Raw genomic sequence first — 27,232 nt, forward strand, 5'->3', positions numbered from 1 at the left:
AGCTGGAAGACTGACCACCTTGTATCCTGGTGCAGACAGAACCATCTGGAGTTCAACACCCACAAGACAGTGGACATGGTTGCTGACTTCAGGAAAAACCCAGTCCTGGCCACCCCATCGCACTGTGTGACTCCCCAGTCGCCATTGTTGAGCCCTTCCACCACCTGGGGATCACCATCACCTCGGACATCATTCGGACATCATCTCTCACATCAAGAGAGTACAACAGAGGATGTACTTTCTGAGGCAGCTGAGTAAGTTCAACCTGCCAAAAACATTGATGGTGAACTTCTACACTGTAATCATTGAGTCCATCATCTTCTCTTCACCGTCTGGTACGCTGCTGCCACTGCTAAGGACAGAAGCAGACGGCAGCGCATCATCCACACAGTAGAGAAGGTGATCGACCGCAGTCTGCCATCCCTACAGGACCTCCAGGCCCCTGAGGCAAGCAAAGAAGATTGTGGTTGATCCCTCCCACTCAGGACACAAACTCTGTCACCCTCCCCTCTGGCAGGACCAAAACCTCAAGACACAATAACAGCTTCTTTTCATCTACAGCTAGACACATAAACAATGCCAGAGTCCCCCACTTACCCTGCCCCCCCCCCACTACTACAAAGTACAGATTGGTCATCCCTGCACTACAAAGTACTGTACATCTGTACTCCAGTCACCTGCTTTTGCACAGTCCCGTTCCATTACATTATGTTTATTTAACAGTGAATATGGTTTTGCCTAATTGACTCTTACGTCTTACAAAAGTGTTTTTTCCTTTCTTTTCTTATTTTTTTATGCACCAATAACACCAGATCAAACTCCTTGTATGTATGAACTTAGATGCCAATAAATTTGATTCTGAAACTCAACTTTTGAAAAAGTATAAGACCCCCAAATTTTAGATTAGATTAGACAGAACTTTATTAATCCCTTGGGAAGACTCCCTCATTTATATAGAGCTTTTCCTTCTGCATCAGACACTCAAAGCGCTTTACACATCAGTGCCTCACATTCACTCCAATGTCAAGCTGCTGACATGCAAGGCGCCCACTACACACCGGGAGCAACTATGGGATTAAGGACTTTGCCCAAGGGCCCCTAGTGATTTTCCGGTCAGGCTGGGATTTGAACTGAGGATCATCTGGTCTCAAACCCAACACTTTAACCACTAGACCATCACCTCTCCTATTGTACAGCAGCACACAGGGTAAGAAGCACACAGAGTATCAAAAGTGAAAGTAAAAACACAATTTGCAAATATAAATATAAATAACAGACATACTGATCCATACTGGTTTACTGGCCAATACTGTTCCTCTCCTTCCTGTCCCTGTCTTCCTGTTACTCCTCCTCCCCCCGAGTGAGGAGTTGTACAGTCTGATGGCCTGACGGACAAAAGAGTTTTTCACTAAACTGACAAAATTTCATTTCTATTGAAATCCAAACATTCTAAAATCAGTTTATTTTTGAAACATTTTACAAAATTACAGTTCAAGTTAATGAAGAGACCATATTTACCTGGGGGGAATTCCATAAAGAATTTTTTTTTTAACGCCATCTGCGTGCACGTTGGTGTCCATAAGATGTCTTGTAAATCACTTCAGAGGTGTTATCTGGTTACAAAAACATTTTATAGATTTAGAAGTATTTGCATCTATTTTAGATTTCGAAGTGTTCATTTCTCCCTACCGTTTACATAATATATGAGAAACAGGTTAGATTTACTCAGAAACACCGCTGTTTTGGGGTGTTTTCTGAGATGTTGGATTAGGAGCCAGAGAGAGACCAGACAGCAGACATCACTGTGCTTCTGTCCTCTGATTGGCTGTCACCATGTCCTTCCCATAATCCCTCGCACATCTGGGGAAGCTCCCACATGATCTATGACATCACTGTCATCGACTGTATGGGTTTCAACCGTTGCTACTGTAAATAGTTCAAAGCCATCTGTTCTTTTGATATTTTATCCTTCAGGGAATTTTTATTTATTTTTTTGTCTAAACAATTCATTTTGATCACAGTCTAGACACTTAAAGCTATAGGGTCACCCAAATTTCACTAAACTGACAAAATTTTATTTCTACTGAAATCCAAGCATTACCATGTAGGTTTATGTTTTGAGGCCTTGGCATGTTAAAAGACCACTGAATTAATAACACGTGTCTGTATGTATATTTTGACCCTGTAAGGTGAATGAATGAATTAATCTATTTATTTGGCACTAGGGAATCAGCACACAGATGAACAACAACAAAGACAACAACAAAAACTCACAAAACCTTGTGTTGATTTTGGAAAACCCAAAATCAATTCAAAACTGTAGACCAAATTTGTTTTTTAATTAAAAGATGTACCGTATTTGAGCATCTGAGCGCTCTGCATGAAATTCTGCTTTAAAGTAGGAGTGGGCATTTATGCCATATATGATTGCTGGACCGTCCATTTCAATAACATGTCTGATTTCTTTACAAATAAACAATAAATCACTTGTGTTTTTCCCCCTATCCTTTTATCAATTATTAAATGTGTTCCTTGCCAGCTGATGGCTGGTGCAGCAAAAAAAAGTAACGTGCACAGTCGGTTGTCAATATTAACCACATGGATAATAATTTACTTCAGTGAAACATTTTGCACACTGTTTATATTAAAACAGAATACTCTGGCCCTCACGGACGCTTATCAAAGTTCCTATATGTTTAAATTCAGGCAACTCTGCAGTTAAATAATCCATTTGTTGCTGTCTATGATTCCTGCTCATTAAAATAAAAAAAAATAAAAAAAAATCATAATTTTCCTGTCCACCTGTCAATGACAACAGTGGAACATCCAGTCTGTTGCTGAACGCCAAAACTTGAAGCCAGTTTCTTGTACAAAAGTTATGTGTGCCCTCTGTGCCCCACTGTCTCTCTCAAAACAGCAAACATCCAGGCAGCAGAAATGATCCGTCTGAATTCCCCTCAAAGTTCTGAACACGCACAAAGCTTAATGACGAACTTTGCGGACACCAGCTGACCAGAGACTCTTTTTCATAGATAGAAAAATGAGTTTTGGGACAAAAGTGAACACAGAGTAGCTCCTTCACTGTGTGACTGTGGCAAAGCTAGTCGCGTTGCCACACAACACTTCCTGTTTCTTGCACGAGTCTTTCACAGTAAGTGCACTTGACAAACAGATGATGTCATCACAAGTCCAACATGGAAGAGGAGAAAAACATAGTGAAAACTTCTTTTTTTTTTTGCTTGGTACAATATGCTAGGGGTCACAGAATAAATTTATTTTAGGTAGACGTTTAATAAACTTTAATTAAAAAATAATTTCATTTCAGGTGGGCATTTAACCAACTTTCTTCAAAAAAGGGGGTGGGCTGATGCCCGGCTCTCTGCCCTCAGACGTGCAAATACGGTATACTGCATAATTATTCTGCCTAGAAAAAAGGAACAGTTGACAGAAATCAATGAAACTCTAATATTGCCGTGGCATTCATGCCCATGCAGAACTCGATGAAAAGGAGATGTAGAAATATTTCTCCTGTTTACACCATTTTATTTGCACGCTTGTAATTATTTCTAACCAACAGCAGGGCACATAAACGTGCTTAGATCACACAGTTGGCTTTAAATTTTTACTGAAATCCCCTGTCCGTTGTTGCCAAGAGAACATTTACAGCAGTAAACATGAACATGTTACCATGTCAACCGTAATGGTGTTGATGTGGCTGACTCAGAAAAACTTGTGTCGAGAAAAACAAGGATGACGTGGTAAAAGCGTCCACCGTTAACCTATAAAACTAAACAAGTACAGCTCGGTTTGTCCTGCAGAAAAAAATCCTACTGAAAATGCACATCTGAGATGCGACTGTGAATCACAAGATGTTCTCTGGAAGTGGAAAGATGTGGACACACCTTTTTTTTGAGTATAGGCCTACTCTTGATTGGCATGATAATGCATAAAATTAGAAAGACGCGTGAACAAAATGTGCCACGTTTGCAAGTCAGTGCAAGTACTATTTATTGGAAGCCACGTCGTGTAGGCTCCTCAGACGGCTGCAGCTGGAGAGTTTTCCATTCCTGTTTGTTTCCTATTTATAGTGTTAATTGAGAAAACCATTGTTTGCAATACAGAACACACATTCATTCATTTTCTGCTGTTTATTTGGGTTTAGGTTCCAGTTGCAGCAGACCAAGCAGCTCACCCACACTTCCCTATTATCTGTAATTCTTCTCTGGGGACCCTGCGTGTTCCCAAGTCAGCAGAAAATATAATCCCTCCAGCATGTCCTGGGTCTTCCCCGGGGTATCCTCCTAGTTGGACGTGCCTGGAAGACCTCCCTAGGGAGACAACCAGGGGGACATCCTCACCAGGAGGGCTACGTCAGCGTAACAATGTCTGCTATAAATAGCTTTACATGCCAAACTGAAAATGCAGTAATTCCATGGAAATGTTAATCTTGCAATTAAAAAGGCTAAATGTCAGAGGTACCTATGCCGGCATTGTGTGCACTGGTACCATATCCCACACAGGTCATCACTGTGACTTATTGTGGAGAGGTGATGGTCTAGTGGTTAAGCATTGGGCTTGAGACCAGAGGATCCTTGGTTCAAATCCTACCCTGACCAGAAAATCACTAAGGGCCCTTGGGCAAGGTCCTTAAACCCCTAGTTGCTCCTGGTGTGTAGTGAGCGCCTTGTATTCGTCCTATTGAGGTTTCAAATCCCGCAAAACTTTGAAGAGGCCGCCTCACTGCGAGATCTCAGTAACACTGACAACTACATTGAGACGCTCTGATCACGCCGCACTTTAACCGCTGCACACGGACAACAGCATTAACATCGCAACATAAAACTCTTTGTATATCGTGCCTAAAACTCTCGTGAATATATTACCTGGGTTTTTAGACATTATTGTGTTTGTTTTATGGAAACATGGGAAAAGCTCAGGTTGTTTCTCCATTATTTTCAATGGGAATCGCTGTGAGCTGCGATCGCTTCCTGTTCATGTCGTTCTGGGGGAAAGTGAAGTTTGCTCTTTAACGTCCTGATTAGTGTCCTTTACAGCACTGTGTGTCCTGTTTGTTCCAGAGTAATATATATAAAATATCTGAAATTCGGTTTGCGTTTATTAACTTCTATGCAGGTTAAACGCAGCAGACAGGGATTATTTGGAATATGTATTTTATTATTATAATTTATTATTATAAGTTGTCAGGGTCTCATGCATGCAGTCTCTTATTAATGCAATGAAAAGCATAAAAAAAAGTTAGATTTTAGTTGTATAATGTTCATTTGCAATTGTCGTCATGTGGATTCTCGGTGTTATTTTGACTACAGTGACTCTGGAGCGCAAGGGATTATGGGATATTTCAATAGGGCTATGGCAGCACCCTGACATCGAGGTGAATGTGAGGCATTATTGTAAAGCACTTTGTGCATCTGATGCAGATGGAAAAGCGCTATATAAATAAATGCAGTCCATTACTTACTGTATGTGTGTCTCTAAAGATGTGAGCATAGTTTTGTAGCTCTCATTGTTGGCTCACTTTAGAAAACCAAAAGACATGGTTTAGATAGGTTAGGCTAGCAAAGTGGGATAGAAAATCTTTTCACACCAACCATTCACAGTCGAGCACTGTTGTTAATGTGGTTAAATCATAGAAAAGTAGTAACGTTTATACTGGACGTTGAGCTTCCTACTTTTAAGTTTTGTGCCTAACCTACAGACAAATCTTATAGACCAACGTAGGATGGAATTTTCATAATAATAATAATAAATTTTGTCAGAACATTGGTTTTGAAAAATTGGTTTTGTACACAATCACAACTTAGATGTCTGATTCTGATTGTAGCACACATCCACTTCCCCACGCCGTATTGCTACGCTATTGCTAAATTAAAACAATATATAATGTTACATATGTACGTGTGTTTACACACGAACTGAGACTGAATTTTGTCAACATTCAGACTTTTTGTTTTAGTAGTAATAGTAGTAGATGTTCATCTGAGTGCCATGAAGCAGAATAATTCACAATGATTGAAGAAAACAAAAATTAAGTTGCTTTTGATATGGTCTCCACCATGATGTACACGCCCACACTCAACATTCTAAAGACTAATAATAATAATAACAAAAATTCTTACATAATTTGCTTCTTTGCCACTCAAGTCTTTAAAAAAATTCCACGGACAACAACAGAATATGTGCTCGGCCAAGTTGGCGTGTTCAGTATCTATAAAGTCAATATCTGATTGGACATATGACAGTCACCGATTTAATTGTGTATCCAGTAACAAAACACATGAAGCTGCCCCCCCCATTCCATCTATGATCCTGAACCAGTGTTTGTGTTCAGTCGCCATGTGAATGACAGTATGACCATGTTTATGCAACTTTAGTGTCCTGCCAGTACGCAAAATAAAGGCTCCGCCGACATCATATTGTCACGTAACAAACTATTATGTATTTGTAAATTTAAGCTTAGACTCATTAATCAGATGCACTGTATTACAACCAACAGTTAAAATCCCAGAGAGGATCAGCAAGTTTAGCTAATCACTTCTTACTTGACTTTGCTGAAGACGATGTCCACATCAGTGAGGGTGACGTTCTTGCCGTCGATCACACCGCAATCCTTGCAGAGCTTGGACCAGTTCTTGCCGTGCATCTCCTTGCCGGTAGCACGCGTGTCAGCGTGGATGGCAAAGCGTCGAAACGACTCTTCTAAAGCGGTTATCTCCACTGGTGTGGATGAACCCACACCTCCTTCACTGGTCCCGTTGGAGTCAGATGAAAGCCTTTTGGATGTCCGGTCTCTAGGATGGTCGCCGTGCGGCCGTAAAGGCACCGACGTGATGCTTGGATGCTTAGCTGTCTGGACTTTAAAGTCATTTATGTTGTCTCTGTGAAGGAAGATAATGGCCGTCACACAAATGACCATATAGAGTAGCTAAGAGTTTGATTTGAAATGAATGCCTCATGAAACAGTTAAAATATCTGTAGGCCAAAGGCAACAACAAAAGCTGATGTGGGTTTTTAGAAAAAGCTTCTGAGGTACAAAAACAAAGCAATAAATGCTGTAAATCACAGCTAGTCCACAAGGGAGGAAGGGGAGGATAAAGAGAGTTTTTGGCAGAGATGTACCTAATCTAACCCTGTTAGCAGACAGACACTTCAGCAGATAGAAGCCTACCTCTGCTGCCTTAACACAGATAGATTGTTTATATTTGGCTTCCCATCTTGTGTGGAAGCCACAGATTTTGTGCAAAAGTTGCCTGTGAATGGGCAGATGTCTCTCACGTTCTCCTTGGAGTTATAAATAGATTGTTGTGGAATTTAGAAGGCACACAAATCAGGATAGGAGGGAGCAGACGGACGTTTGAACCAGCACACGGGAAGATTACATGAATTCTCACACATCTCAACAAAAACTTACTTCTGGTCTGCCATGCTTGTGCAGGAATTCACTTCGCCCCGGGCGCTGCTCAGATACGCTGATTTTCGCTTTCTCTTTGTGCTGTAGAAATCAAAGGGGAACACGGAGAAAAGGTGTCAGTACATTTCTAAATTTTAAAAACAGGGTTGTATATACACACATTGTTAAAATCATTTAATACTGTACTGATCTACAAACCACAAAAATCCACTAGTCCTCTTCACTCAGACTGCAACTACAGTCATTCATTCAGTCATTCTTTCATGGAAGAATGAGAAAATAAAATGCCCATCCTAATGTCCCAGAGCTTGACCTTATGAACTAAGCCAATTGAAACCATTTTAAAGTGATTTAAAAGTGGTACAATAAATAAATAAATAAATAAATACACATAATTTGAACCACTCTGTGCTTGGCAGAAATCATTTTTAATCACGTTTAAGCAAAGTCAGCACTCGCAGTTTGTTGAAGTTGTCACAGAAAATTTAAATTAGGCTCAACAGGATCACTGTATCATTACAATCATTACCCATTCTTGAAGAGTAAAGTGTCCCAATCATTTTCTGGATCTGTGTGACATTTTATTTGGGGATATGTATGACTAATCAGTGAGTTTGCGTCAGGATGTGAGGTTCTGCCTGGTTTTGTTTTCAGGCTTTTGCCACGTTTGTTTCTTTGTAGGCTTATTCTCTTGTTGGGGTTTTTTCCTGCTTGGGTTTTACTGTCCCTGTCTCTCGTTTGTATCTCCTGTTTCTTGGTGGTGGGCGTTTCCCTCTCCCTGGCCACACCCTCATTCTGGTGTGTTCCACGCACACCTGCTCCCAATCTCCACCTCATCACTTGGGTGTATTTAAGATCCTCTTTTTGCCCTGTTTCCTCGCCAGATTGATGTGCTCTATGCATTCTCTCCAGCCCTCTATTTCTTGTTCTCGACCTGCTTGCTACCCATGTTCTTCGACTCCTTGCTTGTACTCTCGACCACACACCTGCCTGATGTTCTTGCTTTTGTTTGCCTTGTTGGACTTCCTACCTGTGTACCAGACCCCGTTTTCGCCCAAGTAAACTGCTTTTATATACAGAGCCTTGAGTCTGAGTCCTGCATTTGCATCCTGCCACAACCGTTTACCAGTCGTGATAGTTTGTGTTAGTAGAATTACTCAAACTCTACACTGTTCAGGGAAAGTTCTCAGGTTGATCAGATTGATCATTCCACCAATTTTCATGAAGAAACAAAAGCCCTTTGGGACATTAAGAGAAATGTCAAAAATGTTCTTTTTCTTTTTTTCTATGTAATAAGTAAGTTTGAGAAAAACATGCACACAGTCCACATCCGGGTCCTGACTGACATCGAAACTGAACATGCTCTTTGTCTTGACGAGCTTGGTCATTGCACCAACCTTCGTGACGATTGTCTGGGAAGCCAAAACACAGATGACCTGTCTCAGACATGAGATGACTTGTCCAGTTTTTCCCAATCCTGGTCCACAAGACCCACAATACTGTACATGTTCAGTTTGTCCCTGAACTAATCAGATCAGCTCGGTCAGATGTGTTCCATTATTCACTTAACTGTTGGTACACTGAACACACCTGACTGAGCTGATCTGCTCTGATTAGCTCAATTCAATTCCACTTCATATAGCTCTGAATTGCAACAAAAACTGCCCCAAGTTGATGGACAGATGGGACACCTGCAGTACTTTGGATCACGTGGATCAAGTTTGGGACAGACTGGACTAGACCATGCTCAGAGCACACATCCTTCTACCAAGCTCCACCACTTATCTGTACTTAACCCCAAGCTTAACCCAGATGAAATGTAGGTGGGGGCGCTGTTTCACAAATGTAAATATAATGCAATGCTAAAATACCCTCGGCTGTATGAGCATAAAAATAGGAAACAGAATGTGACCTTTTGACCTCTTAAAATAGGTCATGGTTAGCCATCTTCTAACTTGTCCATGGTCTGTGTCTCAAGAATGGTCCAAGGTCTGTGTCCCAAGAATGGAATGGTGCCTAACAGACAGACGGACACAAAGTCTTCGCAATACCCATTGACCATATTTTGGCTTTGGGTAAAAATGACATGGAAATCATGGACAACATTATACTGTGATAAACTGGCAACCTGTCCAGGGTGTACCACTGCTGGGACAGGCTCCAGCCCCCGGCCCTTAACTGGAATAAGCAGATTCAGCACATTTGCGTAAAGACCGATTCGATTTGGAAGCAAGACAAAGGAAAACCTCCGTTTCGGCGTGTCAGAGGACAAGTTTGGACATGTCTATCTCAGCTTTCAATGCTTACCAGTTCAGTAAGTATCAGAGAAATTGTTGAGAGCTGGACATGTCCTAACTTGTCCTCTGACACGCCGAAACGGAGGTGTTCCGTTGTCTCGCTTCCAAAGCGAATTGGTCTTTACGCGCGAAGCCTCCGCGCGGCTTTCCATGACAAAATCTCTTGTTAAAAGGGAAATCTGCCGGAAAATGGCTGATGTCCAGCTCTTGTGATAACCAGAGAAAGAGCACACGACAGTCTCGTATCCACAGAGCCATCCGTTTAGAAATGGTCCGGTGGCTTGTGCCGTGTCATCACAGCTCGGGGCGCGGCACGCCAACCGTCCTTAAAGGGGTCCTTAAAGCTGTAGTAACAGGCCTTATTCTCTGTGAAGCTCATAAAATTTTCACTGAAAGCCAGATACATTTTTCGAATGGTTTCCAGGTGCCAGTTTCTAACAGCTTCTGAAAAAATTCTGATGGAAAAAAAGTCCTTTTCATTCCGCCATTTCCAGACAATGAAAATCCGACGAGGGGGCGGGACCACTCCTTCCCAAGGCGTGCTTACAGGTGAATGACGTAACCGACAGGCGTGGAAAAACTCACGCATGCGCATGAGGGTTCAAGCTTGTCTGATGTAAAAACATATGAATGAAATCCATATAGTTTTTGAAAACAATAAAAAGGACCGTTACTTTATTGACAGACCTCGTATATATATATATAAGCCCCTCTAACAATCAATCATAAACAATATTTTATTTGCATTTTAATGGCGTCTGCAGGAGGGCGTACGTGTGCACATACATGAGCTTTGCACAAGAGTGGACGTTAGCTTTGAGTTAGCGGAAGTTAGCATACATGCTAATGTCCGCGAAATGTCTTGTGAATCACTCCAGAGGTGTTATCAGGTTACAAAAACAGCATTTTCTGATTTAGAAGTGTTTATTTCTCACTAGCCTTTACATAAGAAAGAGGTTATATTTACACACAAACAAAAGCTTGCAGCTAGCTAGACCAGCCACTGATGTCACAGTGCCGCTATAATCTGACTGTCACCCCCACCCCTCACAAAAAAAAGGAACAGAATATGACATTTTAACCTCTTAAAATGCCTTTTAAAATAGGTCAAGGTCAGCCATCTCTGAACTTGTCCAACGTCTGTGTCCAAAGAATGTTCTCTGTGAATTTGAAGACTGCGGCAGTAATAGGACTGGATTTATGCTGAGCACAGACAGATGGAAAGACAGATAGATGGACAGAAAGACAGACGCAAAGTCTTCACAATACCCAGTGGCCATATTTGATGGCCTCGGGTAAAAACACCAACAATCTTTAACGGGCCTGTCGAAAATAAGTCACAACTAATGGAGGTGAAAGCAGTAAAAGAGCAAATCCTTACAGTGAACAACTGGAACAAGTGTAAAATTTAGCTTTTTTTTTATTAATTCATACTTGATCATCATAATAGCAGATTGTCTCAGCCGCAATGCGTAATTTTGCTCCAACAGACGATGCTGAAGAGCAAACTTGAAACTACACCTAAAACAATCCTAATGTGGGAAGTGATAAACATACCTTTAAACGAAAGGGAGGGGAAAAAAATTGTTTATCATCACTAAGACCAGATTACTTCCAGCTTGTGTGTGTTATTTACTGCTTGTTGTGACACCTCTTTAAAGGTGAGATTTGCTTGCTGCGCTTTCTCTCTGGCTTTGGATGATTTCATTCCGAGTGTCTGCAGGGATTCCTCTTTGCACACATCATCACCATTTGCATCTGCACACACGCAAGCAGCTAATACACACATTTAAATCAGATTGAAGAGACTTAACTTAGTTGGTATAGCCTCAGTAAGATGCGAGAGGTTTGCACTAGCGTCATACTGAAATATGTAAAAGCAAATATTTACATTTTGACGTCGACTCTTGCAATTATCCTGACCGTTCGGCTCACCTTTCAGCTGATCCCATGCTTAACTCAGCATCCTTATTAGTTGCGTTGCCACGGCAATGTGCACACCAACAAAGTCGTGAAAAACATCTGCGAGTCGTTACGTTTGATTCACTCCAGGGTGCAAACCACAGACAGACAAATCCTCTGCTTCAAATAAAGCTACAGACGACTGGCTCTTATTCCCAACTCGCAGCAAAAGGTTTTGCTCCCAAGTGGTGCCAACGATGGCAAAGACGACCTCGCTTCTGTCAGTACAGTCAGCATTTAAATGCATACAAAAGGTCCATGATGGACCCCGGACAAAGACGTGTCAACAGTTATGTCAGTTGTTGGACAAAAAGAAGAGATTATTAATGTTGATGAATGATGGCATTCAGAGCAGTGCACACTGGGAAACCATTGTGTGACGGGTCTCTGTCTATGCCAGATGTCTTCACTCATACACACATGGTGACATCGCACACCGTCACTATTGATGGCAGGGTTTGTGTGTCATCGGCGCTGTCTGCCAAGAAAAATGAGATTCAAGTGACTGTTGAAGGGCAGCTGTTTCATTTCTTAAGTAAATCCATCAGCAATGAAGTACAAACTTAACACAGCTGTTATAGAGCACACTGATTTTATGCCACTTTTTCAAATCACATTATTCTTTGTGGAATCAATGGATGACACAATTGCAGCACTGGAGAAGCTCAGTGAAGAATTGGAGTGTCTGGTTTTGTGAATGTCCCAAATCAACTAAGATCCAGGTTTTTGGTGACTTTCTGGACTGGAGCATCAGAAATGTTTTTGTATGTGTTGAAAGTGTCAAACTTGGAGAGACATTTATGTCTCTGGGCCCTCAGCCTTTGAGATCAAGAAACAATTCAATTGGGAAGATCTCATGGAGTGATGAGGTCAATGCTGATACCTTTGCAAGAGAACCAAAGTCTAAGTTATTACTCCTGTTGCTTCCTGTATGGTTGTGAGACCAATACAAAGATGTGTTCTGCACTTTGTTTCTTTAGATAATCCTTGGGTACCACTGAAATGACTTTGTGTCAAGGAATGGTTACTTTGTGAGACTCAGGTGTGGAGTAACACCTGAATTGTGTAAGGGAATGCCAGCAACAACATTTTGGTGCATTTCTTTGTTCAGGTCCCCAGTGGCTGAAGAAGGCCAAGGAGATGCCCATGCTCCACCTGGTAGTTGCAAATACATGCCTACTTTAAGAAATGGGGGGAATCAGTTGTCTGTTTGATTAGTTTCCATCCAGGACCCATTGGTTGTCTGTCTTTGTGATTGCCATCCAGGACCCAAGGTGGTTTTGTGGTGGACTGGATATGGCAAAACACAAGCCCAGCACCTACTCCCTGACTTGACTTGACACAGCTTTATACTCAGGTAAAGTCCCACTAATGTTGACTTGCATACAAGATTCAGCTCAGAACCTCTAATGTGGTTATTTAACAGTACATTTCAATTTTTCTATGTGGGGAATTTTGGGGAATCCTGCACCACATGCATAAACATCCTCTTTGTCCTCCCTCTTCTCTTCTTGCTTGGTGGCTCCATCCTCAGCATCCTTCTTGCTACATACCCTGTGCCCCTCTTCTGCACATATCCAAACCATCTCAGTCTCACCTCTCTGTCAATAAAAGGTCCTATCTGTGCTGTCCCTCTGACATCTTCATTCCTAATCCTGTCCATCCTCGTCACTCCCAAAGAAAACTGCAGCATCTTCCGCTCTCTCGCCTGTCTTTTTCTTAGTGCCACTGCCTCTAAGCTGTACAACATAACTGGTCTCACTAACGTCTTATGAACTTTGCCTTTCACTCTGTCAGATATCCTTCTGTCGCAAATCACTCCTGCCACCTTTCTCCACTCACTCCACCCCGCCTGCACCGACCCCAAGTATTTAAACTTATCTACCTTCACCTCCTCTACTCCATGTAACTGCACTATTCCACCATTGACACTGCCAATAACTGTACAGTGCTGTATTTAGAATTTTTTTTTAAATCAAAAAGCAGGAGTAGATTTGCTCACCAAAGTGATTTGAATGAGAGGGACAGAAGCTGAACAGAACCATAAATGTGATCTCTCTGCACTAACATTAATCCATTAATTAATGTCACCACATGAATAAATGAGTCGTAAACACTAAATTCTTAATTCAGTATTAACTAATGCATATACTGCAATAACTAATATGAACATAAATAAATTTAATTACACTGTTAGTTAATAAGATAAATCAAATCAAATCAATTTTATTTATATAGCGCCACATCACAATAAACAGTTGCCCCAATGCGCTTTATATTGTAAGGCAAGGCCATACAATAATTACGGAAAAACCCCAACGGTCAAAACGATCCCCTGTGAGCAAGCACTTGGCGACAGTGGGAAGGAAAAACTCCCTTTTAACAGGAAGAAACCTCCAGCAGAACCAGGCTCAGGGAGGGGCAGTCTTCTGCTGGGACTTTTTGTGGCTGAGGGAGAGAACCAGGAAAAAGACATGCTGTGGAGGGGAGCAGAGATCAATCACTAATGATTAAATGCAGAGTGGTGCATACAGAGCAAAAAGAGAAAGAAACACTCAGTGCATCATGGGAACCCCCCAGCAGTCTAAGTCTATAGCAGCATAACTAAGGGATGGTTCAGGGTCACCTGATCCAGCCCTAACTATAAGCTTTAGCAAAAAGGAAAGTTTTAAGCCTAATCTTAAAAGTAGAGAGGGTGTCTGTCTCCCTGATCTGAATTGGGAGCTGGTTCCACAGGAGAGGAGCCTGAAAGCTGAAGGCTCTGCCTCCCATTCTACTCTTACAAACCCTAGGAACTACAAGTAAGCCTGCAGTCTGAGAGCGAAGCGCTCTATTGGGGTGATATGGTACTATGAGGTCCCTAAGATAAGATGGGACCTGATTATTCAAAACCTTATAAGTAAGAAGAAGAATTTTAAATTCTATTCTAGAATTAACAGAAAGCCAATGAAGAGAGGCCAATATGGGTGAGATATGCTCTCTCCTTCTAGTCCCCGTCAGTACTCTAGCTGCAACATTTTGAATTAACTGAAGGCTTTTCAGGGAACTTTTAGGACAACCTGATAATAATGAATTACAATAGTCCAGCCTAGAGGAAATAAATGCATGAATTAGTTTTTCAGCATAATTCTGAGACAAGACTTTTCTAATTTTAGAGATATTGCGCAAATGCAAAAAAGCAGTCCTACATATTTGTTTAATATGCGCATTGAATGACATATCCTGATCAAAAGTGACTCCAAGATTTCTCACAGTATTACTAGAGGTCAGGGTAATGCCATCCAGAGTAAGGATCTGGTTAGACACCATGTTTCTAAGATTTGTGGGGCCAAGTACAATAAGTTTTATCTGAGTTTAAAAGCAGGAGATTAGACGTCATCCATGTCTTTATGTCTGTAAGACAATCCTGCAGTTTAGCTAATTGGTGTGTGTCCTCTGGCTTCATGGATAGATAAAGCTGGGTATCATCTGCGTAACAATGAAAATTTAAGCAATGCTGTCTAATAATACTGCCTAAGGGAAACATGTATAAAGTGAATAAAATTGGTCCTAGCACAGAATCTTGTGGAACTCCATAATTAACCTTAGTGTTGTGTGGGCCGCCAGAAGAGGAGGTACTGCTGGCCCACCACCAGAGGGCGCCCTGCCTGAAGTGCGGGCTTCAGGCACGAGAGGGCGCTGCCGCCACGGACACAGCAGGGGGTGACAGCTGTCACTCATTATCTCATGATAGCTGTCACCCATCTACACTTCATCATACTACTCCATAAAACCCGGACGTCATCTCCACCTCATTGCCAAGATATCATGTACCTGTGAAGGTAATTCTCTGCTAAACTGAAAACACTGACTAACAGTGTGAACTTCTTTGCAGCCGTTTTCCTGTAAGTGTTTCCTTATCTGTGGGATTGGCGTTTGGTGTGATCAGCGATGGCTTCGCTTCACACCCCAACCAGATAAGTGGTTGACAGGAGCTGCACGTGTGTGTGATTAGAGGTGGAGGTGACTTTCCACCTTCTGACTGTTTTTGTTACTGGGTGTGCACACACCCATATCTCACTGTTTGTGCTCCTCACCAGCAGTACCAGATCCGACAGTCGGGGACGGTGATCACCTGGGAATTCGGGACTTGGCGGCTCCAGTATTCACCAGGTTCGGTGGACCGTTCATTTGCGCCCCCTGTTGTGGGTCCGTGTCACTACACTTTCCCCAACAGGATATCTCGGCCAACGTCATGGATCCCGAGGGGCGTCAACCATCTGTTGGACGGCCAATGGAAGAGCAGGGTGCACAGGCGTCGGCTGGAGGCGTGATTGGTGAGTTGCAGCACATCCTCACCGCCTTTACCGCTCGGATGGACCTGATGACCCAGCAAAACATCATCCTTAATCGCAGGATGGAGGCTCTCACCGCACAGGTGGAAGCGCGCGATCAGGGCGCTGCTGCAGCTCCTCCTCCTGCCGACCCGGTGCCGAATACAGACATTCCACTGGTCATTCAACGACCCCCCCCACCATCCCCTGAAGCATACATAAGCCCCCCAGAGCCATATGGAGGTTGTGTGGAGACGTGCGCGGCCTTTCTTATGCAGTGTTCGCTCGTCTTTGCACAGCGTCCCGTGATGTACGCGTCTGACGCCAGTAAGGTGGCTTACGTGATTAATTTGCTTCGAGGTAAGGCACGCGCTTGGGCTACAGTGCTTTGGGAACAAGGTTCACAGCTCCTTGCCTCTTATACTGGGTTTGTGAGGGAGCTCAGAACTGTTTTTGATCACCCCAACAGAGGCGAAACCGCGTCTACCGTGCTGCTGTCAGCGAGGCGAAGGGCGTGGTCAGGCACAAGCCGTCCCTCTTCCTCCCGGGTCCGAAAGAGAGCAGTCTTCTCCACGCTCCACAGCCACAGCGCTCCGTGTGGCTACAGCTCCCCCTGCTGACGATGCTAGGGACACGAGCAGGGCCACATTCAGACAGAGGAGGCTGATCCGCGGGGAGTGCTTTGTCTGCGGCTCGAGTGAGCATCAGCAGAGAGTCTGCCCCAAACGGTCAAAACACAAACGCCCGCCCTTAGAGACTGGGCTGAGGGGTGGTCAAAACATTCACGTGGGTCATACACATCTTTCAACACGACTCCCAGTTACAGTCCTGAGCGGGGATTTAACCCTTCAAGCCCCAGCACTGGTGGACACGGGGTCAGAAGGGAATCTGCTGGATAGCAGATGGGCAAGGGAGGTAGGGCTCCCTCTGGTGGCACTTTCTTCGCCAGTGAAGGTGCGAGCACTAGATGGCACTCTTCTCCCTTTTATCACACACAAGACACTACCTGTAACCCTGGTAGTGTCTGGGAATCACCGGGAGGAGAATGAGTTTTTTGTAACTCCTTCTACCTCCCGCGTGATTTTGGGCTTCCCATGGATGATTAAACACAATCCCCGGATTGATTGGCCGTCTGGGGTTGTGACTCAGTGGAGCGAAACCTGCCACCGGAATTGTTTAGGATCCTCGGTTCCTCCCGGTGTAAATGCCAATGAGGAGGTTAAAGTCCCTCCCAATCTGACGGCGGTGCCAGTTGAGTACCACGACCTTGCTGACGTCTTCAGCAAGGATCTGGCGCTCACTCTTCCCCCGCACCGTCCGTACGATTGTGCCATTGATTTGGTCCCAGGCGCTGAGTACCCGTCCAGCAGGCTGTACAACCTCTCACGTCCTGAGCGCGAATCAATGGAGACCTACATCCGGGACTCATTAGCTGCCGGGCTGATCCGGAATTCCACCTCCCCGATGGGTGCAGGTTTCTTTTTTGTGGGCAGGAAAGACGGCGGACTCCGTCCATGCATTGATTACAGGGGGCTGAACGACATAACGGTTCGCAATCGATACCCTTTACCCCAGTTGGATTCAGTGTTCACGCCCCTGCATGGAGCCCAAATTTTCACCAAACTGGACCTTAGGAATGCGTATGACCTGGTTCGGATCCGGAAGGGAGACGAATGGAAGACGGCATTTAACACCCCATTAGGTCATTTTGAGTACCTGGTCATGCCGTTCGGCCTCACCAACGCCCCCGCGACGTTCCAAGCTTTGGTAAATGACGTCTTGCGGGACTTTCTGCACCGATTCGTCTTCATGTATCTGGATGACATACTCATCTTTTCCCCGGATCCTGAGACTCATGTCCAGCATGTACGTCAGGTCTTGCAGCGGTTGTTGGAGAACCGGCTGTTTGTGAAGGGCGATAAGTGTGAGTTTCACCGCACCTCTTTGTCCTTCCTGGGGTTCATCATCTCCTCCAACTCCGTCGCCCCTGATCCGGCCAAGGTTGCGGCGGTGAGCGATTGGCCCCAACCAACAAGCCGTAGGAAGCTGCAACAGTTCCTCGGCTTTGCAAATTTCTACAGGAGGTTCATTAAGGGCTACAGTCACGTAGTTAGCCCCCTGACAGCCCTGACCTCTCCAAAAGTCCCCTTCACCTGGTCGGATCGGTGCGAAGCCACGTTCAAGAAGTTGAAACGCCGGTTCTCGACTGCACCAGTTCTGGTGCAGCCCGACCCTAGCCGCCAGTTTGTGGTTGAAGTGGACGCCTCTGACTCAGGGATAGGAGCCGTGCTATCCCAGAGCGGGGAGACCGATAAGGTTCTTCACCCGTGTGCCTACTTTTCTCGCAGGTTGACCCCCGCTGAACGGAACTATGACGTCGGCAATCGAGAACTCCTTGCGGTGAAAGAGGCTCTTGAGGAGTGGAGACACCTGTTGGAGGGAGCGTCTGTGCCGTTCACGGTTTTCACTGACCATCAGAACCTGGAGTATATCAGGACCGCCAGTCGGCTGAACCCCAGGCAAGCCCGCTGGTCACTGTTCTTCGGACGTTTTGACTTCCGGATCACCTATCGCACCGGGACCAAGAACCAGAGATCGGATGCCTTGTCCCGGGTACACGAAGACGAAGTCAAAACTGTGCTGTCGGATCCACCGGAGCCCATCATTCCGGAGTCCACTATCGTGGCCTCCCTCACCTGGGACGTGGAGAAGACCGTCCGGGAGGCCCTGGCACGGAGCCCGGACTCCGGAACTGGTCCAAGGAATCGTATGTACGTCCCACCAGAAGCCAGAGCTGCAGTCTTGGATTTCTGTCACGGTTCCAAGCTCTCCTGTTATCCAGGGGTGCGAAGGACCGTGGCAGTTGTCCGGCAGCGCTTCTGGTGGGCGTCTATGGAGGCCGACGTCCGGGAGTATATCCAGGCCTGCACCACCTGTGCCAAGGGCAAGGCAGACCACAAAAGGTCCCAAGGACTTCTCCAGCCGCTTCCTGTGCCTCATCGCCCCTGGTCCCATATCGGCCTGGATTTCGTCACGGGCCTCCCGCCGTCCCAGGGCAACACCACCATCCTCACGATAGTGGACCGATTCTCCAAGGCGACCCACTTCGTGGCCCTTCCGAAGCTCCCAACGGCCCAGGAGACAGCAGACCTCCTGGTCCACCACGTCGTCCGTCTGCATGGGATACCAACTGACGTAGTCTCGGATCGTGGTCCCCAGTTTTCCTCTCAAGTCTGGAGGAGTTTCTGCAGAGAACTGGGGGCCACCGTGAGCCTCTCGTCCGGGTACCACCCACAGACTAACGGACAGGCAGAACGGGCCAACCAAGAATTGGAACAGACCCTCTGCTGTGTGACATCCGCGCACCCGATGGCCTGGAGTAACCATCTGGCCTGGATCGAGTATGCACATAACAGCCAGGTGTCTTCTGCCACCGGCCTCTCCCCATTTGAGGTGTGTCTGGGGTACCAGCCCCCATTGTTTCCCATGGTGGAGGGAGAGGTCGGTGTGCCCTCTGTCCAGGACCACCTGCGGAGGTGCCGTCGGGTGTGGCGCACCACCCGTTCTGCCTTGTTAAAGGCACAGACGAGGGCTAAGGCCCATGCAGACCACCGGCGGTCCCCGGCCCCTGCATACCAGCCCGGGCAGGAGGTGTGGTTATCAACCAAGGACATTCCCCTGCAGGTGGACTCCCCCAAACTGATGGACAGGTTCATTGGACCATTCAAGATCATCAAAATCCTCAGTCCTGCTGCAGTGAAGCTCCAGCTCCCGGTTTCACTGCGGATCCACCGTGTTTTTCATGTCTCCCGGATTAAACCACACCTCACCTCACCTCACCTCACCCCTCTGTGCTCCCGGTCCGGCGCTGCCTCCTGCCCGGATCATTGACGGGGAGCCGGCTTGGACAGTGCGCCGGCTCCTGGACGTCCGTCGAATGGGCCGGGGGTTCCAGTATTGGGTGGACTGGGAGGGGTATGGACCCGAAGAACGCTCCTGGGTGAAGAGGAGCTTCATCCTGGACCCGGCCCTCCTGGCTGATTTCTACCGCCGACACCCGGATAAACCTGGTCGGGCCCGTTGAGGGGGGGGGTCCTGTTGTGTGGGCCGCCAGAAGAGGAGGTACTGCTGGCCCACCACCAGAGGGCGCCCTGCCTGAAGTGCGGGCTTCAGGCACGAGAGGGCGCTGCCGCCACGGACACAGCCGGGGGTGACAGCTGTCACTCATTATCTCATGACAGCTGTCACCCATCTACACTTCATCATACTACTCCATAAAGACCGGACGTCATCTCCACCTCATTGCCGAGATATCATCTACCTGTGAAGGTAATTCTCTGCTAAACTGAAAACACTGACTAACAGTCTGAACTTCTTTGCAGCCGTTTTCCTGTAAGTGTTTCCTTATCTGTGGGATTGGCGTTTGGTGTGATCAGCGACGGCTTCGCTTCACACCCCAACCAGATAAGTGGTTGACAGGAGCTGCACGTGTGTGTGATTAGAGGTGGAGGTGACTTTCCACCTTCTGACTGTTTTTATTACTGGGTGTGCACACACCCATATCTCACTGTTTGTGCTCCTCACCAGCAGTACCAGATCTGACAGTCAGGGACAGTGATCACCTGGGAATTCGGGACTTGGCGGCTCCAGTATTCACCAGGTTCGGTGGCAGCGGAAATCGTGTGGTTCCGGCTCTTCTCAGGACAGACGTCTTCTATCCTCGAGCCTGCCCACACGTCACCTTTGTGTATTGACTGCTATCATATTCTGAGATTGTCTGTATAGTCGTTGTGCACATTCACAACATTAAATTGTTACCTTTTGGCTCATCTATTGACCGTTCATTTGCGCCCCCTGTTGTGGGTCCATGTCACTACACTTTCCCCAACACTTAGTCTGTGAAGAAGATTCCCCATTTACATGAACAAATTGTAATCTATTAGATAAATATGATTCAAACCACCGCAGCGCAGTGCCTTTAATACCTATGGCATGCTCTAATCTCTGTAATAAAATTTTATGGTCAACAGTATCAAAAGCAGCGCTGAGGTCTAACAGAACAAGCACAGAGATCAGTCCACTGTCTGAGGCCATAAGAAGATCATTTGTAACCTTCACTAATGCTGTTTCTGTACTATGATGAATTCTAAAACCTGACTGAAAGTCTTCAAATAGACCATTCCTCTGCAGATGATCAGTTAGCTGTTTTACAACTACCCTTTCAAGAATTTTGAGAGAAAAGGAAGGTTGGAGATTGGCCTATAATTAGCTAAGATAGCTGGGTCAAGTGATGGCTTTTTAAGTAATGGTTTAATTACTGCCACCTTAAAAGCCTGTGGTACATTGCACACTAATAAAGATAGATTGATCATATTTAAGATCGAAGCATTAATTAATGGTAGGGCTTCCTTGAGCAGCCTGGTAGGAATGGGGTCTAATAGACATGTTGATGGTTTGGAGGAAGTAACTAATAAAAATAAGTCAGACAGAACAATCGGAGAGAAAGAGTCTAACCAAATACCGGCATCACTGAAAGCAGCCAAAGAGAACGATATGTCTTTGGGATGGTTATGAGTAATTTTTTCTCTAATAGTTAAAATTTTATTAGCAAAGAAAGTCATGAAGTTAAAGTTAAAGGAATACTCGGCTCAATAGAGCTCTGACTCTTTGTCAGCCTGGCTACAGTGCTGAAAAGAAACCTGGGGTTGTTCTTATTTTAGTGATGAGTAGTAAGATGTCCTAGCTTTACGGAGGGCTTTTTTATAGAGCAGACTCTTTTTCCAGGCTAAGTGAAGATCTTCTAAATTAGTGATAAGACTTTATTGATCTCACAGTGGAGAAATTCACGTTATGCCAGCTCTTAAAAACACACAAGATGGGTGCAAGTAGAGGAAAATGTGCATCAAACAGTATGTGCAAGGATAAGCAATAATAATAATACTTGTAACAATACAATAAAATAAGAAAATGAGGTAGAAATAGAATGTATATATATATATATATATATATATATGTGTGTGTACATACATACGAGGTCTGTTAGAAAAGTAGCCGACCTTTTTATTTTTTTCAAAAACCTGATGGATTTGAATTACGTGTGCTTGCATGAGCCAACCTTGAACCTTCGTGCGCATGCGTGATTTTTTTCACGCCTGTCGGTTGCGTCATTTGCTTGTAAGCAGCCTTTGTGTGAGGATGGGTGGAGTCTCTCATCGTTTTTTCTTTGCAAGGAAATGGCGGAACGACTGGAGCAGCGCGACTGCATCAAATTTTGCCATAAACTGGACGATAGCCAGGTGGAAACCATTCGGATTATTCAGACGGCTTTCGGTGATGATGCTATGGGCATCACACAGATTAAGGAGTGGTACAACCGGTTTAAAGACGGCCGCACAACAGTGGAGGGCACGCCGCGCTCCAGGCGGCCATCAACATGCTGAAATGACCGGATCATTCCAAAGTGAACGCTGTGATGATGTGGGACCGTCGTGTGACTATCCGAGAAACTGCGGAAGAGGTGGACATCAGCACTTTTTCGGCACATTCCACTGTGACAGAAGATTTTGCCATGAAAAGAGTTGTAGCGAAATTCATCGGCATGAAGCTGATGGCGCAGCAAAAGTGCCTCCGTGTTGAAGCGTCACAGGACATGCTGGGACATGCCCAGCTCTTCCATCATTTGGAAGATTCAGGCGGCTTTCGGTGGCTTTTCAGTCGTGTGACTATCCAAGAAATTGAGTGTTCTACTGACATTTGCCAAATGTGTCATATTAGAGAAATCCAGATCTTTATAAAGGCTCCCTGACACTTGCACGACTTTGATCCGTGCACTTGCACACACTCTACCGTGCACAAGAGTAAACTCTCAAATCTCAAACTCGTTTTAAACCATTGTAAACTGTGTGCAGCTCTGTGCACGTGCGCAAAGAACATTTTCAAATGTTCGAAATCTCCATCACGCATTAATGACATGAACTTCAAGCGATTTTTGTGATTTACATTTTTATTTTTACATGGTGTAGATTTTTAATGATACTTCAGTTTATGGGTTCTTTAATAGATATCAACATATATTATCTAAGTTTGGGGTTTCCATTAGATAGCATATGTAGAATATAGATAATATAGATAAAGCATATAGATAGCATATAGCATATTTTGTCTTCCTATAGTAAGCTAGTAGGGTGAACTTTAGATAGAGACCTAAAACATATTACATCATAGCTTCTTTTTCTATAATAAAATAGCCATATTTATAGCTTAGCCTACTAGCTATAATTTAATTTTACTACTAGTCTACAGACTAGGTATACGCATAATACAATCTTCTCCTGTATGAATATGTAGGTTTTAGAAGTTAACACCTATCATTTTATGTAGTAACTATATTTCTTGTATATGTTGTTTATTACCCTTATGTAAACGTCACTTATATACATGCTGTCCATATTCCTGAGCTGCTTGGGTGGGTAGGGAGAGTTCCCCTGGGATAAAAAAGCTTTTCATCCTACCATCCCTGGTTCTCAAGACCAGGCACCTAAGTGGCACTACTCTACTCTACTCTACTCTTCTATTGTACTCTTCTTTTTTTAGACATACCTTAGTATACGCTAGCAGAGTTCTACCTTAGAATTGGAATGTATTATAGAAGACATATCTTATTGAATTTTCATTGCACAAACAAGTCAAAAACATTGCGTGTGAGTGCATGTGATTGCGTCAGCGCACTGCATCAGAGCACCGCTCATCTGAACGATTATAATTTTACAGCTGCACACAAGAAGGAATGAACATGCAACTGTTTTACCAACCTATTACAATATAAACATTACAGATAATTACCTTTTTAGACAGTTCCAAATGCATTCTCCACCACATTAAGTGTGCGCACACGAGAGAGAGAGACAGAAAAGCTACAGCTGGAGTGCTCCTCTGTGATTCCAGAAGCGATTAGATGCGTTTACAACAGCCAACTCTGACAAAATGATCCGCTACGAAATAATTATTTTATATATGTGCGTCCAGCGCACATATGGCAGCCAGTGGAACAAAGCACGGCATCCAGCTGGGAACACAGCAGGTGGGATCATCACGACGACGTGCGTGCAAGTGCGCAGATCAAAGTCGTGCAAGTGTCAGGGCACCTTAAGTGTCTGAAAAGGTAATATGTGGTGTGGTGCAGTAGGGCTCTGAAATAAACCATTTTCACCCTCAAAAACTAAGACTGCATAGTGTAGTTATTAAGGTGTTCTTGTATTTTGTGATTACTTAAAACACAGAATCAGGTTTACTGCCAAGTATGTGTTCACATACAACAAGATTCTTTTCTTGAACCAGTGCAAAAATAAGAGCAATCTTACTCAAAGATGGTAACGATCATACACAAAATACATTAATGAACTATATATGTATAGGAGGTCTTGTTAAGTGAAAAGTATTATGTATAGGAATGTGCATATGCTTTTACTGAAGTAGGTGAAGGGAGAAGAACAGACGAGACAGAATTCCACTGAGCAGCATGTACGCTGTGACTGTTTAAATATGAAAAGTGGGTTGATTTTGTTAAATTTATATCAGTATTCTGTACCCACTGATGGTATTTACAATTTAAACTTCTGCTAGAGTTTCAATGTCCACTGTTCATTGTTTAAAAAAGTTTGAAAGTAAAGATGTATGATAACTCCTTTGGTTAATAGCAAACATGCATCACATCTGCCTTGGAGAGCTGACCAGAGAGGCGTGTAGCATTTTCGTTTTCCTTTTTTAAAGGACATGTTGCAACAAAATCATAACAATTTAGATTTAGGCTGTTAGCGACCATCCGATGATACACCAGGATTAGTTTGTGCACTTCCGTGACCGGTTTCAAAGTGTACGGCATTCGCAACAAACAACTACGGAGTCTGCTGAAAACAAAGTACTCACGAGTATTTCTGACAACAGCGACGTAGCTTTTAGAGATGTCCCAGCACACGCTTGAATAGAATGTATCTGCTAACATTAAGAACTGAGCCACAGATAAATTCCAAAGTTTACATAAGTGTGATGTGTTATGATGACTCGTTTTTAAGTGATAACTGTTAATTTTGATGCAGTCATGGTAAAAGGAGCAGCCGTGAGAAGATTTAACGCACCTGCATGGCCATTAGTCGTAAGCGAAGCATGTTAAAAAAAATCTCGTTTTAAAAGTGTTTATAAGTGTTGTCCTGAATATAACTGTGAAAAAAGAAAAAAAAAAAAAACATATGTTGTGGAGACATGGGGGGGTGGAGACAACACTCTCTTTCCATCTGAATTTGCCCCTGGTTTGCTGTCTGAACAGGAAGAATGGATAACGTGTGTATTTATGCAGAAAGCACAACCTGATTGACAGGTAAGGTTTTATAAGTGCTTTTTACATCATGTCATCCTCAGGAACAGACTTTAGGTGCATTTGAGGGGGAAAAGCGTTAGTATTTGTTATTAATGCATTGGGGGTCTTTAGCTGTTTTTAGTTTAACCACAGCATGGACACTCACAGAGCAGTAGAGAGTATTAAAAAAAAGAAAAGTGTAAAAATGTCTTCGTAAAGCTCACAGCAGGTGTGCTGCCGTCACCGCGCTTTGAGACACAGAGACAGCTGGTTGTTTTTTTTATTTTTTTGAGCTGCTGCATCAATAGCTTGCAGCATCGAACACTAAAAGTGGGCGGTTCCACCAAACCTCCAACCTTCCCCTGGCAATGAGCAAGTTTTAATGCCATGCGATCGACCCTCATCTTTGTGATTGATCGCAATCAATGTATTGGGCACACCTGCTCCAGACCATTTACAGCCTTATGGGACTATTCCACACAGCACCATTCCTTCTCATTTAATTCTGAACAGCCAATCAGGGCTCATTTTGCAGCATCATAGTAACTTCCTGATCCAACTTTGTCAATCTTGAACAAACTTGGTATACGTAGAAGATAGGGCCCTCATCAGCACCAGATTTGAAATTGGGATCAAACTTCTGAACTGTTCAAAAATTTCATTCCAATTCTCAAAATCATTGATAGTACTTGGTAATGTCCAGGTATTCACAGTCTTAATGGCTCCAGTCATGTTCAAAGTTCTTTAAATGGGGTAATCATACTGACTACGGCTTGAAGCTTGTTTGACCGTGTGGCATCAGGGTAAAAATCTGAAGCAGAAGCAGCATTTGTTGTAGTTTTTTTTTTACCTTGTCTGGCCACGGACGCAGCTCCTTTCTTTTGTTTTTTTGGGTGGGTTGCCAGGTCTGCACTTTATAAGCCAGCCAGTTGCCAGGTCTGCACTTTATAAGACAGCCTGTTTAGGAGGCAAGCCGGATTAAGCCGTTTCATTGCGATTTACACTTTACTGAATCATGGGCGATCATAGTAGAATGGCGCCCTGTGGAACAGCCCTGTTTTAAGTCAGCAGAAACATCTTAAAATCAACTCTTAAAGTAACAGGAAGTGAAGGGAAGCCAAAAAAACAGGTGTAATGTAATCAGATGTCCTGATTCTAATCAAGACTCCAACAGCAGAATTCTGAACCATCTGCAAACATCTGTTGCTCTAAAGTGGCAATCCAGAAAATAACTTTAAAATAGTCAATTCTGGAAGACACAAAGTCAGGAGTCAAAGTTTCCGCATCGCCCCTCGACAAGATAGGTCTAATCATTGCAACATTTCACAAATGAAAATAGGCCGTCCTAATGACCTTCTTAATGTGTAAATCAAAACATGGTATATTAGGAAAAACATACACCCATTTGGCCATGTTTATTCAGAAGCTTTTTACCACTAACACACTGATGGCAACAAGCCATTGTCAGTTGCTTGTGTTATTTCATTGCCATTTTGAGCGTAATGTGAATTTTTGCAACTTTTGTGACACCTTCCCCTTGCACAATTTGTTCAGTTACTGAGGAGGCAGAACTGGACATTTGTTTGACTAAAGAACACATTTCTCTAAAATTAAACAATATGAAAGATGGCTAATATGGTTTCAGCCAGACTGACACAGTGATAAATAAAATCAAATACAGCAATTGTTTTATAACATAATTGTCCAAAGCTTCTATTTTTTATGCCCCCACTTTGTCAAATACAAACAAGAAGACATTTGGTTCAGGGCAGATCTCTGGAGACGCGTCTGTGGCGAGATGACATCGTGCGTACATACACTCTGCTCCTAGCAACACGCAGTACAGATGAGTGCTTTAACTACAAATTGACCCATTTTG

The 27,232-nt window shown here is 44.0% G+C and overlaps 1 protein-coding gene across 2 annotated transcripts in view; it reads right to left on the reverse strand.

Moving 5' to 3' along the window:
- The window catches only part of LOC117514478 (tubulin polymerization-promoting protein), a 45,450-nt gene that overhangs the window by 13,215 nt on the left and 5,003 nt on the right, over positions 1 to 27,232 (reverse strand). The window contains exons 1-3 of one of the 2 annotated variants that reach the window (XM_034174959.1): positions 11,662 to 11,980; positions 7,430 to 7,510; positions 6,561 to 6,896 (exon numbers count right to left, since the gene is read on the reverse strand). In XM_034174959.1, the coding sequence (XP_034030850.1) occupies positions 6,561 to 6,896; positions 7,430 to 7,510; positions 11,662 to 11,678 (434 nt within the window). In that variant the 5' untranslated portion in view covers positions 11,679 to 11,980. Of the gene's footprint in view, positions 1 to 6,560; positions 6,897 to 7,429; positions 7,511 to 11,661; positions 11,981 to 27,232 lie in introns of those variants that run through there. The other variant, XM_034174960.1, reaches the window with a different exon arrangement.

The sequence above is a fragment of the Thalassophryne amazonica genome, chromosome 7, assembly GCF_902500255.1.
Source record: "Thalassophryne amazonica chromosome 7, fThaAma1.1, whole genome shotgun sequence".
Taxonomy (NCBI): Eukaryota; Metazoa; Chordata; class Actinopteri; order Batrachoidiformes; family Batrachoididae; genus Thalassophryne; species Thalassophryne amazonica.